Source organism: Idiotropiscis lumnitzeri, chromosome 14 (genome assembly GCF_059441095.1).
Source record: "Idiotropiscis lumnitzeri isolate Australia: NSW breed Sydney's pygmy pipehorse chromosome 14, RoL_Ilum_1.0, whole genome shotgun sequence".
NCBI lineage: Eukaryota > Metazoa > Chordata > Actinopteri > Syngnathiformes > Syngnathidae > Idiotropiscis > Idiotropiscis lumnitzeri.
In genome coordinates this window covers 15,280,773-15,294,280 of record NC_142404.1, presented here as the reverse complement: position 1 = coordinate 15,294,280, position 13,508 = coordinate 15,280,773, and the positions used below count along the sequence as shown (strand labels likewise).

The window sequence follows — 13,508 nt, the reverse complement described above, 5'->3', positions numbered from 1 at the left end:
TGGCTGTTTTGTTTGCGGGTGCAGGTGAGCGTTTATGATGGCGGCTCATTTACTAGTCATCATTTATTCACCCGGCATGACCTTTTTATAGCACGCCACTGCGCTTGACTGCATGGCTACGCGCCGCGGGGATCGTTGGGTTCGATCGGTTTCCACCTGTGTCACAGCAGCTGTCGTTTGTCAGTGGGATGGTTTGGAAAAAGGCTTCAAATGGCACGGCGCTGCATTGGGGGAGAGGCGATGTTGCCTTTAAGTGCCCTGCGTAAACGCTGGTATCAACTTTGAAAGCGTTGAACGCAACTCTTTAGTTTTGGAATTCATTTATAAAATGTTTTTGGTGTAACTTATCCATGGATGTAGATGATTGCAACATTTACTGGATAGAATTGAGTATCAAGATGAGATTTTTGATATTTTTGGGTGTCTGTGAACGCATCATGACAAATTGTTTTTAAAAAAAAGTAAAAGTATTTGTCATACAATGTAAACGATTTTAGAGCGGAGAAGTCACATAGTCATCGTCAAATCATTAAAAGAGGTTGAAGTAAACTTATCCTGTCCTATTTATTTTTATGCTAAATGGAATTAGTACTGTGCTGACCGGGCATGTCAGGACTGCAGTTCGGGAAACGAAATATTTGTTTTTTGCCTGTTCTTTTTGTTTGAAAATGTTAAATCGAAATGATACTTCTTGTGGTTGGAGAACACGTGACCGTTAAAATAGTACCCGTGTTGCTGAAATTTCTTTTGAAGCTGTGTGCCAGCAAGCAGTGAGTGACATACGTGCGGTCAGTGAACTCACCATCTCCGGATGCAAACTCCTCTGTGGTCAGTGAAGGCACCGCGAGCAGCGAGCCTGCTACTTGCTGCCACTTCTCTTCAGCATCCTCTTGCGCATCCTTTCGGAGCAGCAGCAGACGAACGAGCGACACGACCGAGAACCTCCCAGCGTTGTCAGGGCGTATCCAAGCTGGAGCCGCCGGTGGCGTCGGGTCCTCACACCGGGCCGCAGCCGCCCGAGTGGGGCGGCGCCGAGCGACAGCCTCCGCCTTGGACCGACGAGCTGGCTGACATGTCCCGGCACATCTACGGCAGACACGGACCGGCGGATGGAGCGCATAAGGCACCCTTCAAGGTGCGTTCAACATTTTTTATTCAATATTTTGACATTATTGTCAGTGAAGTGAGTTCATATGGGCGCTCACTTCTCAACAAGAAATCAGTGCTTGCGCTGAATAAGGTGGTCAAAACATTAGGAACAGCTCTTGCAAAGATACATTTATTTCAAAAGTGCACTAAATGAAGAATACAGCAAGTATATTTTCAGGGGCAAAAATACAGGATGCCATTCATCACTGCCCCTCACAGCCTCAGGTGCAGACCACCTCTGACTTCAAAGTAGGTCACTGGTTCATGATGCATACTGACAAACACCAGAAAACCTTTACGGTACATATATCGCTGTCCTGTGGGGGAGAAATAAGTCCAATTTTATTTTTTTACGTTAATTAGGTTTCTGCGTGACAGATATCCCATTAACGTGAACATTTTAAAAAAATCGACGTACATGCTTTTCAGCGACGAAAGATTATTTAAAGAGCAGGAGCAATACCCAAAATATGACTACTCAAACGTCAAACTAAATTAGAACTGCACCTACTCCCGTGTATTGTTAAAATAAATCGTTAATGATTAGCATCAACACTCATTTGTTTCTGTGTCTTTGCTTTTGTTACCTTTCTTTCAGGTGAACGGGGGTACGTACTCCAGGAGGAGTAGACTGAAGAGATCTGATGGAAGCACCACATCCACCAGTTTCATCCTCAGACAGGTACCACGTGCCCAACTATTTACAAATATACACTTCTTTAATTACCCCATTTGTGCTTATAATTGTATTTTTTAACTGTTACGCGTGTGTACACACGTGTAATGAAGTTGTGACATTTCTTGTGATCGAGGCCCACTCTACTTTTTTTTTAGTGTTATTACAACCTGGACAAAATGGATGCTACTTTAACTTTCTTATTGCCTACCTATAGCTACATTTTTAAGACAGGAAAATGTAAGCATTGGAAGCCTCTGGTGGCTTTTTCTCGACGCAACCACGAGGCGCTCTAAAGCGGCCATGCCAGCCTTGAAGCCTTGATCCACATGGTAGCTATCAAATTGAGATTCCCCCCCCATCCACTTTTCTCAGTTTCAAGTTATTTCATAGATGTCTCACACTCACTTTCTTACAGCACACACACACACACACACACCCGCACACCCACGTACACACACAAACACAAATTACACAGCAGTCCCTCTCTACTTCCTTCTCCTCAGCCAATGAGGACGCTGCCAACTGTGTAGTCAGCTCATTTGCTGATGGGAGGCAAAGGGGCCTTCACTCAAGAAGAAGAGAAAATACATTCTTCTTCTCCTGCTTGTGTGCGTGTTGTGTGCGCGTGTTCGTGGAGGAAGAAGAATTTCCTTGTAGATGTACGACAACTTGTACCCGCATGGATTTGATGACTGGGAGACGGTGAGTCGACGGCGCATGTTCATGTCTTCGCCTTTCATGACCTCAACTTTATTTACAAATGATACATGAACGTGACACTTGTGTATGGAAAAAGATTCACTTTTAAACTGTTTCTTATGAGGGCCATGCTCAGAATGGAGACAATCTTTTCCTGCCAAAATTGACTTGTCGGAATCAAATGTGCCTTTTAGTCTTCCAAAAAGTTATTTCATGAGGAGAAAAAATATATATATTGCAAGTGTCACCTTATTAATGAAAAAAAAATGTATTAAAAGGACTAAGATAGGATTTTACAAAAAATACTTGAAAGTAAGAAGTAATAGAGAACAAAGTAGGCAATTCACTAAGAACAAAAGTTTTTATAATTTTTTTTGCAAGAACAGATTTTTGAATAAAAACAAATTTTAGGAGAACTTAAAAAAAAAAAAACTTCCAAGAATAAAGTCGTAGGTTTACTGTAAAAAAAAAAATAAAAAATTGTGATTTTCAACTGAACATTTTTAATATTACTGCAAAAAGTTTTCAATGGTTGTTGGATGAAATACTCCCGACGTATTTAACTATAGCAACCGTGGTAAGTTTGTTATTTTTAGAGAAAGCTGGTTAGCGTAGCGACGGGCGCTAACTGACGCCATCAAACAAGAATGCTTTTAATCTTTGAACTCCACTGCGATAGGCCCTCACGCACAACAAGAAGTCAAGATAAACCTCAAGTGTCATGCTACGCTAACCACTACAGCGCTATCACGGCCCGACGATATTTTGAGCGTGCGTGTCGTGGTGTGCGAAAGTTATGCCCATGAAAGTTGTCCAGGATTAAATTGTGCCGGATAAAAGTTGTGCTGGATGGTAGTTGTCGTGGAAAAACTTTGTGCTGAATGATTTTTGTCACAGGTGAAAATTGTTTGTGCGAGATAAAAGTTAGGCCAAATGAACATTATGACGGATGACGTTTGTGGAGGATGAAAGTTCTGCCAGATGACGGTCGTGCTGGATGAAAAGTTGTGCCACGTGAAATTTCTCGCCGGTTAAAATGTATGCGAGATGAAAAATGTGCTAGGTGAAAATTGCTCATTGCCATTAGCCTATTAGCATGTTGCTATGACTGTTGTCATTGTAACCCTGGTTAGCAACTATGGGATGTTTGAAAGCGCATGAAGCGCGTCAGTGACGGCCGCCATTGTGTTTCCACGCTTTGATTACGCCACATGAAAGTACACCCGTCATGAAATAAAGATCAGCTCACGGCTCCCTCCTTCTTTGGTTTTCCAGGGTTCTGCCGATTCATACACAAGCCGACCGTCCGACTCTGACATTTCCCTGGAGGAGGACAAAGAGGGCGGCAAGCAGGAGCGCGAGCAGCAGGCGCAGATACAGCTGGAGAGGGCCAAGGTTTGTTACCCTACACCAGCATTCCCTCTTATTTTATCTTATCCTGTATTTATCTATTCATTTTTTTTTTCTTGATGCGCGTTGCAGACCAAAGCCGTGGCCTTTGCCGTGAGGACAAACGTCAATTACTGCGGCGCTCTGGACCAGGACGTCCCCGTGGGTGGCACGGCCGTCTCCTTTGATGCCAAGGACTTTCTCCACATCAAAGAGGTGCCATTTATTTTTTTATTTTGCAAACTAACAAGCTGAATTTAGAATTTAGCAATTTGCATCAATGATCATGTTCAAAAATGTGCGTCACTTTCTGTAGGTGTAAAAAGCAGGATTGAAGAGGATTTGATTTTCAATACTGTTCTTTGGAGTTTACACAGTGGCAAACATAAAAGTGTTTGATTGCTGGAAGAATGAACATAAATTTCTCCATCCATTCATCTTTTAAACAACGGTTTTCTGCTCCGACCATGCCAACTTTTGAGAACCCATGCTGTCAGCAGCACAATCTCCTCTTCTCTGCTGCTCTGGTGTGCTGCTGGCCGCGGACGCGGGGAAAAAAAGGGTTTGATTGGCTCGACTAAGTGATTACTCGAGTAATAGCGTCTGCGATTGTTGAAATGTGCCATGGAGCATTTCTATTCTTGTGAATGTATCATTGATTGGTCATGGGTCTGGTAAGAACCATCCGTCGGTCCGGATCCGGACCAGGACTCTCCATTTGGTGATGCCTGTTCTGGATCAAAAAATTTAATTGTGAGACCAAAGTGAATTTTTTTCCACAATGAAAGCATGAAGTGTTCACAAATAAAATATATTTTTAATAAAGAAAAGTTATATATTTTTGAGAATTTTTTATATATTTATTTTCAAAAAGCCTAAGGAACAAAAAAAATCAGTTTTAGATAGAAAACTGAATATATATTAAAGAAATAAATTGTATTCTTTCTATAACACAGATGTAATATTTTCTATTAATTATTATTATTATTATAATTATTATTCTATTAATTGTGTGTGCAGAAATACAACAACGAGTGGTGGATCGGTCGCCTGGTGAAAGAAGGGTGTGACCTGGGCTTCATTCCGAGTCCTCTCAAGCTGGAAAACATTCGGCTGCAGCACGACAACAAACGAGGACGCTTTCACGGGTCCGGCAGTTTTTCGTCCTTTTCCATGACTTTATTACAATCAAACAAGACTTGGATTTAGGTTTTTATTCTTATGAATGTTCTTTTGTCACTTTTGGTCCAGGGGTCACAACAAGTCCAGCGGCAACTCATCGTCCAGTTTAGGAGACATCATGTCAGGAACCTTCAAGAGCACGCCAAACAGTGCAGGTGGGTCCACACTGGGTCCATCCAGTTCTGATCAATATTAGCTGGTTTCATCTGGTCACGTGGTGGGACCACAGTTTGGTATTGTTCAAAGGGATCCTTGTGATTCTTGTCATCAACAGGAAAGCAGAAACAAAAAGTGGTGAGTAGAACATTTAGTTTTGTGATTTTGTACGTTTTGGGTGTTTGTATTTAAAGGAAAAAGAAGCAAAAGAAAAAAAAAGTTTGCTCTCGCTTTTTGTGCACAAATATCACACTTTTGTGTGCAAAGATGCTATTTTGTAAGTGATTGTGGTTTTAGGAAGCAAAGTTGATCATTTTTGCGCACTTTTGTCATTTTTGTTCGTACAATAATAAAATATCATGTTTTGGGGTAAAAAAAAAAATTGTGATGAATGGTGTAATTTTGGTGCACAAATGTTGTCCTTTTGTAAACGAATGCCTCCTGTGTAGGCCGAGCACGTGCCCCCATATGACGTGGTCCCTTCCATGAGGCCGGTGGTCCTGGTGGGCCCGTCGCTTAAAGGCTACGAGGTATGACTACGACATCATGGTCATGATCATTAACATTAATAATCATTATCATGGCGGGAGGAGGGGGGGGAGTCGGTTGTCATGGAGACCCCCTCCCTCCTCGTGCCCCCTTTGCTGCCGTCGCCATGGAAGCAGCCGTCTGCGTGAAAGGGTTTTCACTCAAAAAGCAGAATGAGAACATGGAACGTGGACTAAACAAAGGATGACGTTTATATAAGCCTTTGTGAAACCTTATACATTGATTCCCTACATTTTGCAAGAACCTTACACACACACGTTCCGTTTGTACAGGTGACTGACATGATGCAGAAGGCGCTATTTGACTTCCTGAAACACAGGTTCGACGGCAGGTGAGCCCCTCGTACGCGCGTGTGTCTTTGAGCTCACGCGTGGAGGTGTGTTGTGACCGGCGGTGTCTTGCATTGGCAGGGTCTCCATCACACGGGTGACGGCCGACATATCGTTGGCCAAGAGGTCAGTACTAAACAACCCCAGTAAGCGCACCATCATTGAGAGGTCCAACACCCGCTGCAGCATCGGTAACGCCCTCACTCAATGACGTGCACGTGTCTCGGAGGTGTCTTTGATGTCGGTGTCTTTGAGTTTTGTTTTAAGGTGTGCTTTAAGGTGTCTTGGACAAGATGTCTTTGGTGTTGCGTTCATGTGTCTTGGAGCTGCCTGTTATGTATTTAGAAGTGGTCTTTGATGTGTCTTTGATGCCGGCATAGCCGAGGTGCAGAGCGAGATCGAGCGCCTCTTCGAGCTGGCGCGCTCGTTGCAGCTGGTGGTGCTGGATGCGGACACGGTCAACCACCCGGCGCAGCTCGTCAAGACCTCGTTGGCACCCATACTGGTCCACATCAAAGTGTCCTCGCCGAAGGTGAGCGCCGGCGGATAAAAGAGGGTCTGCACCAAAGAGGCTTCGGATGCTGATTGTAGTTTGTGCACCTTTAGGTCCTCCAGCGCTTGATCAAGTCTCGAGGCAAATCTCAAAGCAAACATTTGAACGTGCAGCTGGTGGCAGCTGAGAAACTTTCCCAGTGTCCTTCTGTAGGTACCCACAGTTTTTCGCCCTTGTTGTTCCGTCACTTGTCCTTGTCTCTTCCCCTGCGATAGGAGATGTTTGACATCATCCTCGACGAGAACCAGCTGGAGGATGCTTGCGAGCACTTGGCCGACTACCTGGAGGCGTACTGGCGAGCCACGCACGCCCCCTCGCTCAACAGCACGCCGGCACGCAAGCTGAGCTCGGCCGCGCTCTCTCCGTATCCCGCCATCGTTCAGGTCGTTCAAGCGCGCCCACAAGTCGCAATTTTATCAATAATAATGAAGTTATAATATGTTTTATATGATTACAAACTAAATTACTACTTTCATAATTATATGCATGTAAAGTCATAAAATTATGAAAGGAAAAAGAAGACATTTTACACAATGGAAAATAAAACACTTCTCTTTTTTTTTTAATCGCTATATTTTTTCAAAATTTTTACGCCCAAAATGCTGTTGGCATCCAAGCAGGCCCAACGTAAGCGAAACACCAACCTGAGCTCAGTGTTGCCCGTGGAGCGTTGCAGTCTGATGCCGGCTGAGCAGAACCTGCAGAACGAGCGGGCAAGGACCAGTCGCCGCCGCTTGTCATCGGGTTCCCAGTGCAGCCGCGACCAGTCGCCTCTGGTGGAGGAGGACCCCTTCCTCCAAGACCCCTTCCAGGACTCCTACCAGCCTCACCGCGGGCTCTGAAAACAACTTCAGGAAGTAGATGGTAGACTGACTGTGTCATGCTATAGATGATGATGATGTTCTATAGATTCTATTATTTTGTTAGCAATATAACACAGAATATGTTATTTTTTAATCAACAAGCACAGCAAGGTGATGTCGTTGGAGTGTTTTTACATGGAAATAGACTTGTATTAATATTCATATACCTTGACTTCAATCACTTGTACGTCAAATTATCTCTCCCCATTGAAATAAATGGAAATGCCTTTAAACCATTGTAGTACCCCCCCAAATATGAAACAGTATATTTTAATAGGAAAAATAGAACTCAACAGTATTGTACTTTCTAAAACATGCAGGAATAGCATAATTAAATATAATTCAAAGGATGAAGCAGTTTGTGTATCATGATTTCATGCTTTAATGGAATGAACATTGTGTGACTCCTTCTGTTGTGTGCGCCTTGGCCACCAGGGGGGAGTAAAGTACAAACATAAGGCAGTGGATGCTCGCTGCATTTCGGGGCAAAGGGACCAGTAAACTGGAATGACAGAAACCCAGATATTTATTTTAATCCACCAAATGAGGATAACACGTTATTACGTGTTTTACAAAGAAAATGGAGGTTGCTACCTCCCCCAAAATAAACAAATAAATAAAATAATGTCAGATGTCGCATTTTATTTGTGTATTATTATTAAACGCAGCTGGCTATCGACACTGCGCATGCGCATTGACTTCCATCGAGCCAGCCGCTCGCCTCTCAGCTGACATTTGCGCTAGCAAGTTAGCCACAACGCTACCTCCGCAGCGCCGCTCCCCATCCAGCAAATTCCTCCACTTTCCCCTTTAATTCCGCCCCTGACGTGACCGACACAAGTGCGGGGGTGTTCTTGTCAATATTCTGTATGGCGTTAAATTGGCCATGGCGTTTGCGTTCAAACGCGCCGATAACACCGTTGCGTTAATTAGCATTTAGGCTAGCCCGCTAGCTTGTTCGGGAAGTTCCGAGTTTGGCGAGGCGCTTCAGCTTTTCCAGCCATGGGAATACTTTTCACCAAGCTGTGGAGGCTTTTTAACCATCAAGGTAAGAACAATTGCCGCGTTTAAAGACGAGTCGAGAGCCGAGAGACGTGATGCTAACAGGCCTGAGCTAACGCACACATGCGCGCACACAAATATTTATGACAGCGTTCATCTCATATATGTCAATGGAATGTAATAAGGAGCTGACCCTTAATTAGTTACGCCGTCCCTTGCCAGCCAATGAAGCTAAAGCTATTTTTTTCGTTGGATTTACCTAATGAAGTGGCCTGCCCGAACGTTATTGATTGGGATTTTGCTGACTTGAGGGAATGTTGACTCTAACAAGGTCATTAATAAAACTCCTCACGATTTTCATTCGTTATAGAATGTTTTAGGATTTTATATTTTTTCCCTGGGGGAGTCGCTGTTATTATTTCTATATTTTTTAAATGTTGATTTCATGAGAAGAAGCAAAACGTCTTTAGTGGGGAAGTAAAGTAATTCATTAGGATGTAATATCGTAAAAAGTAGTGTGAGAAAGTAGTCATTTTGTAAAACAAAACGGGCATAATTGGCAATATGTCAAAATGTTAAGTGTAGAAAGTTAAAGAATAAGTCCAAAGTATCTTAAGGGCAATTTATGCCCAACAAAATGGGCAGTTTTGTGAAAATAAAGTCAAACCTTTGAGTGGTAAGAGGGGTAGTTATAGTTTGAAAGGGGAACAGGTATTCATTGTGGTTCAATTATATTTTTCGTCATCTCAAGAGTTGGACTCTTACGATAACACCCGTTTGTCATATTTGTATTGGGAAAAAAAAATTCCCATATAATTTTTTTCCCATTGTTTTATTTAGAACAACAATACTTTAAAAGTTAACAATGAAAAGAAAACGTAATTTTGCGAGAATGAACTTGCAATTTGATCACAATTTCAATATGAGGGAAAAAGTTGTCTTTTTTTATTTAAAAAAAAAAGTGGTATTAGCGTCAGAATAAAGTTAATGTATTACATTTTGGAAATAGTCTGCATATGTTCTAATACCGTCAAAATGTAGGTTGCAGAAGTGATGAGTCGCAAGATTCAGAACCTTCTTTTGTCTTCCAGAGCACAAAGTCATCATTGTCGGCCTGGACAACGCGGGCAAGACTACCATTCTTTACCAGTTGTGAGTGTTTTGACAAAAAAAACGGAATGGAAGATGCTGGTGCGAGGGCCTGCTCATTGCTGCTTGTAGCTTCCATTTTTATTTAATTATTCAAATTTTCTTGTCAGCTCCATGAACGAGGTGGTGCACACGTCGCCTACCATCGGTAGCAACGTGGAGGAGATCGTGGTGAACAACACGCACTTCCTTATGTGGGACATCGGCGGGCAGGAGTCATTGAGGTCCTCGTGGAATACCTACTACACTAACACAGAGGTAACAAATCATTTATTTAGATTTTTTTCAAGCCAATCAGAAGCTGAGAGACCACAATCATTTTTTCATATCGTGAGATATGAAGGCATACACAATTAAGCAGAATTTAAAAATAGGGAGGGGCACACTATCAAGACATCAGTAAACAATGTGATCCATTTTTTGTGAATTTTCCTCTTGGAGATAAATTAAGGATGGATGAATTTTATAATTAATCACTCGCTGATTAAAGTATGTGTCCACAAGATGGTGCTATTTCCCCCATTCAAACCATGCAGCAAATTTCCATGCCCTTTCCAATTAAGTTGCTCCACTACTAAAATTATTCTATTTGTAAGTATCTCAGAACATCCTGAAGGGCTAATGATGTTTCTGTTGTAGTTTGTGATCGTGGTGGTGGACAGCACCGACCGGGAAAGAATCTCTGTGACCAAAGAGGAGCTCTACAGGATGTTGGCGCATGAAGTAGGAGCCAACACATACAGGCACGCATTTTGTAATATGATGTATTAGGATTAATAATTCGCATGTGGTGCAGGACCTGAGGAAGGCGGGACTCCTGGTGTTCGCCAACAAGCAGGACGTAAAGGGATGCATGTCGGTGGCCGACATCTCCCACAGCCTGCAGCTCACTGCAGTTAAAGACCACCAGTGGCACATCCAGGCCTGCTGTGCCCTTACAGGAGAAGGGTGAGCGACATGCTAACTACATGAAAACAACACGCCAAATAAAAAATGAAAGCACGTAAACGAGCCACATGTGAGTCAAGTCGAGCATCTTTGCTTTGAGGGATAAGAACATTGAAAATAAATTTCTGGCACAGAATGACCAGTTTATTATTTAATATTTTGACATCGAACCTCTTTGTCACAATGACGTCAGCTGTGAGGTGTTCTGGTCTGAGAACTTCTGCAAAATTGCTAATGTAGCCGTCATTTTATTTTATGTCAAGATACATATTGACTGAAATACAACATTTGAAAATTCAGTCCCTGAAACCAGGTTCGTTTAGCAACATGGTATTCAGTAGGCATATCATGAGTAAAAAGTCACATGACACCAAGCCAGTAATAAGAGGAATTTTTACCTAACATTATATTTAATAAGCATGACTGCCAAAAAGTCCAAAAAGATGAGAAGTCTTCTATTTTTATTTCAAAGCGTCCATTATAGACTTAATTTATCCACTTCCCTAATCTTAAAAAGAAAATACTGATGTCGCCTCTTTGTTTGATGTTTTTCCTCCTCCAGCTTGTGTCAGGGTCTCGAGTGGATGATGTCACGGTTACGTGTCAGATGATGACCTCTGAACCTTCGTCTGGCCTCGCTCCAGGACTCTGATCGTGATGAGGGGTTGGCTTGACATGAGCCTTTTTTTTCCCCCCACCAAGATATTTTGAGGACCTACTTTTTGTCTTGTGTGATAATTTATTGGATCGAGGACGATACTTAAAGTGCACGCTTTTTCCTTTCAACAAGATGGAGGTCCTCTCCTGCGGCGCCCTCGACCCCCAACCCCCCCCCCCACCCCCCGCGGCCTTGAAATAGTAATCCCGGACCAGCGACATTGCATCCAGTCCAGTATTATTTTAACACGGTGCCTGTAAGCAACATGGACGCTCGGTGTGACGATGAGGTGGATGGGAGTTGGACTGGTGGGGGGTTAATCACATGACGCGCCCCCTGGAGATTAAACCAGTCAATTAAATGTTTTTATCTGTTCATCTCCAGTGTGTCCACTGAGAGTTTTTTTTTTATTTTTTTTTTTTAACAAAGTTGACATAACAACCTCCGGTTTACACATTTTTAAAGTGTCTGCCTATGATAAGCAACGTGACAAGATGTCATATTGCTTAATCTGGTTGGAATATCCGTAACGATTTTGAAAATCAGAGGTGATGGGTTATGGAGAAATTGAGTTTTTTGTGTCGGAAGAAATCGTTTTTGTTTCGCATTATTTATAGAAAATCTGATCAGCAAATGTCAAAATTGGAATAAAACGGTTTAACTTAAAGTAATTATTTCTCAACCTACCTCCTCAACACTTTTATTTGGTCTGCTACTTGCTCATTCCATCTTCTTTAGAAAATTCTGCAAAGATGGCGGCCACTTGTCATGTTGCTACTTGGTGCGCAAGGCAGGCAAGCGGTAAGTAAACTTGATGTCATGTTTTGATGGAAAACCTGGACTGTGGATGTGAGATTAATGTTTTGATTGTTTTTTAAATGTTGCAGAAACGGAACAGACAAAGTCTAGAAGACATAGGAAGGTCAGCCATTTTTCTTTGAAGCATTTTAGTATCAATTTGGAATTTTATGATCATTCCGCCCCCAAAAACAGTTTTTCTGACCAATATGAATTTGAGTCTGTCATGAATAGACCCACAAAAATGTCTCTGGTTGCCATGTACACAAGCACACAGGGTCCTTTTGAATCTTTTCAAAAGTCAGCCTCCAAAGCCAGTTTTAGCAAGAAATGGGACATTTTGTAGGTATTTCTCAAAAGCAATTTCACTTTGCAACATGAGAGGCCTGTCTATCTTGAGTAAACCCACAACAAAGTTTTGAGAAGCCTTGCCAAAAAACGGCACAAAGCGTCTGCCAAAAACGTTTGAAGCAATCGTTCTAAGACTATTTCTAGGTGTCAGTTGATTTGACAAGAAATTTTGGTACGCGTGTCTATCATTAGCAGACCCACAAAAAAATCCCTTCTAGCCAAGATCCAACAAGACAAAGAAAGTCTGCCATGCTAATTTGAAGCAGCAATTTTTGCTTTGTTTTGTCCAGTTCCAGTGGACCTTCAAATACATTACTTCTGCAATTGTTTTATTTATTTATTTTTCATATTGCTGCCAAACCTAAACTACTTATAGTAAATTGCAAAAAACTATGATGTGCACCGAGCATGGCAGGAGTTTGATGACTCGACATAAAACTAAAAAGTCAACTTCACAAGTCCGAAGCTCGACCAGAAAAACAAATGCTCCCCCTACAGGCAGACATGTATCGCTGCAACAACTCCGCTCCCGACTGGATTGTTCCTTTTGGTCCAAGCGTCCGCGTAAAGGTCACTTTGCAGGTGCCAGCTCCCACAGGCTGAGCCGTCCTTCACGATTACTTTACCACCCCAGGGAAGACGTCAGCCTCTCCTCCAGGAAGATGAGCGTGTTGCTATGACAACGTAACTGATCGCAGCCGAAACAGAAGTGACCTATCCCACCTGTCATCTCCTAACTAATCTACTTCATTCTGGGCTTCTGAGATCACCTGCAAAAAAAACATAACCATAACATTGAATGGTCATCTGTTTTTGTTTTTGTCCTCTCATCAGCTGCTGTGTTCTGCCGCTCGTGTTTTGACCCCTGACAAATACACCCGCGCTACTTATTGTATGTCACACCATTCTAATGATTATTAATGCTACTAATAGAATGATTAGTAATGGTAGAGATGTAATGAAATATCTCTTACATACACAAATTCGTTTTAACACAAAAAATATGGAACTCATACCTGAGCTTGTTTTTTTTTCTGGTACGAGGTCTGGTATC

General features: G+C 42.3%; 2 protein-coding genes across 5 annotated transcripts; both read left to right on the top strand.

Moving 5' to 3' along the window:
* Positions 1-920: 920 nt before the first annotated feature.
* Positions 921-8,057, top strand: cacnb4a (calcium voltage-gated channel auxiliary subunit beta 4a). 4 transcript variants are annotated; one of them, XM_088315383.1, is made up of 14 exons: positions 921-1,135; positions 1,748-1,831; positions 3,803-3,922; positions 4,010-4,132; positions 4,937-5,064; positions 5,168-5,253; positions 5,373-5,392; positions 5,704-5,784; positions 6,076-6,134; positions 6,214-6,323; positions 6,513-6,664; positions 6,739-6,834; positions 6,901-7,068; positions 7,306-8,057. In XM_088315383.1, the coding sequence occupies exons 1-14, from the start codon at positions 1,073-1,075 to the stop codon at positions 7,525-7,527; spliced, it is 1,512 nt and encodes a 503-aa protein (XP_088171509.1). In that variant the 5' UTR covers positions 921-1,072; the 3' UTR covers positions 7,528-8,057. The 4 variants fall into 4 exon arrangements, with proteins under 4 accessions (XP_088171509.1, XP_088171507.1, XP_088171511.1 ...); XM_088315381.1 differs by having other exon boundaries at positions 7,303-8,057; XM_088315385.1 differs by lacking the exons at positions 921-1,135; positions 1,748-1,831 and adding an exon at positions 2,008-2,530.
* Positions 8,058-8,242: 185 nt separating this feature from the next.
* Positions 8,243-11,688, top strand: arl5a (ARF like GTPase 5A). Its single transcript, XM_088315386.1, has 6 exons — positions 8,243-8,596; positions 9,642-9,702; positions 9,810-9,957; positions 10,339-10,422; positions 10,496-10,647; positions 11,210-11,688. The coding sequence occupies exons 1-6, from the start codon at positions 8,551-8,553 to the stop codon at positions 11,256-11,258; spliced, it is 540 nt and encodes a 179-aa protein (XP_088171512.1). The 5' UTR covers positions 8,243-8,550; the 3' UTR covers positions 11,259-11,688.
* Positions 11,689-13,508: the final 1,820 nt, after the last annotated feature.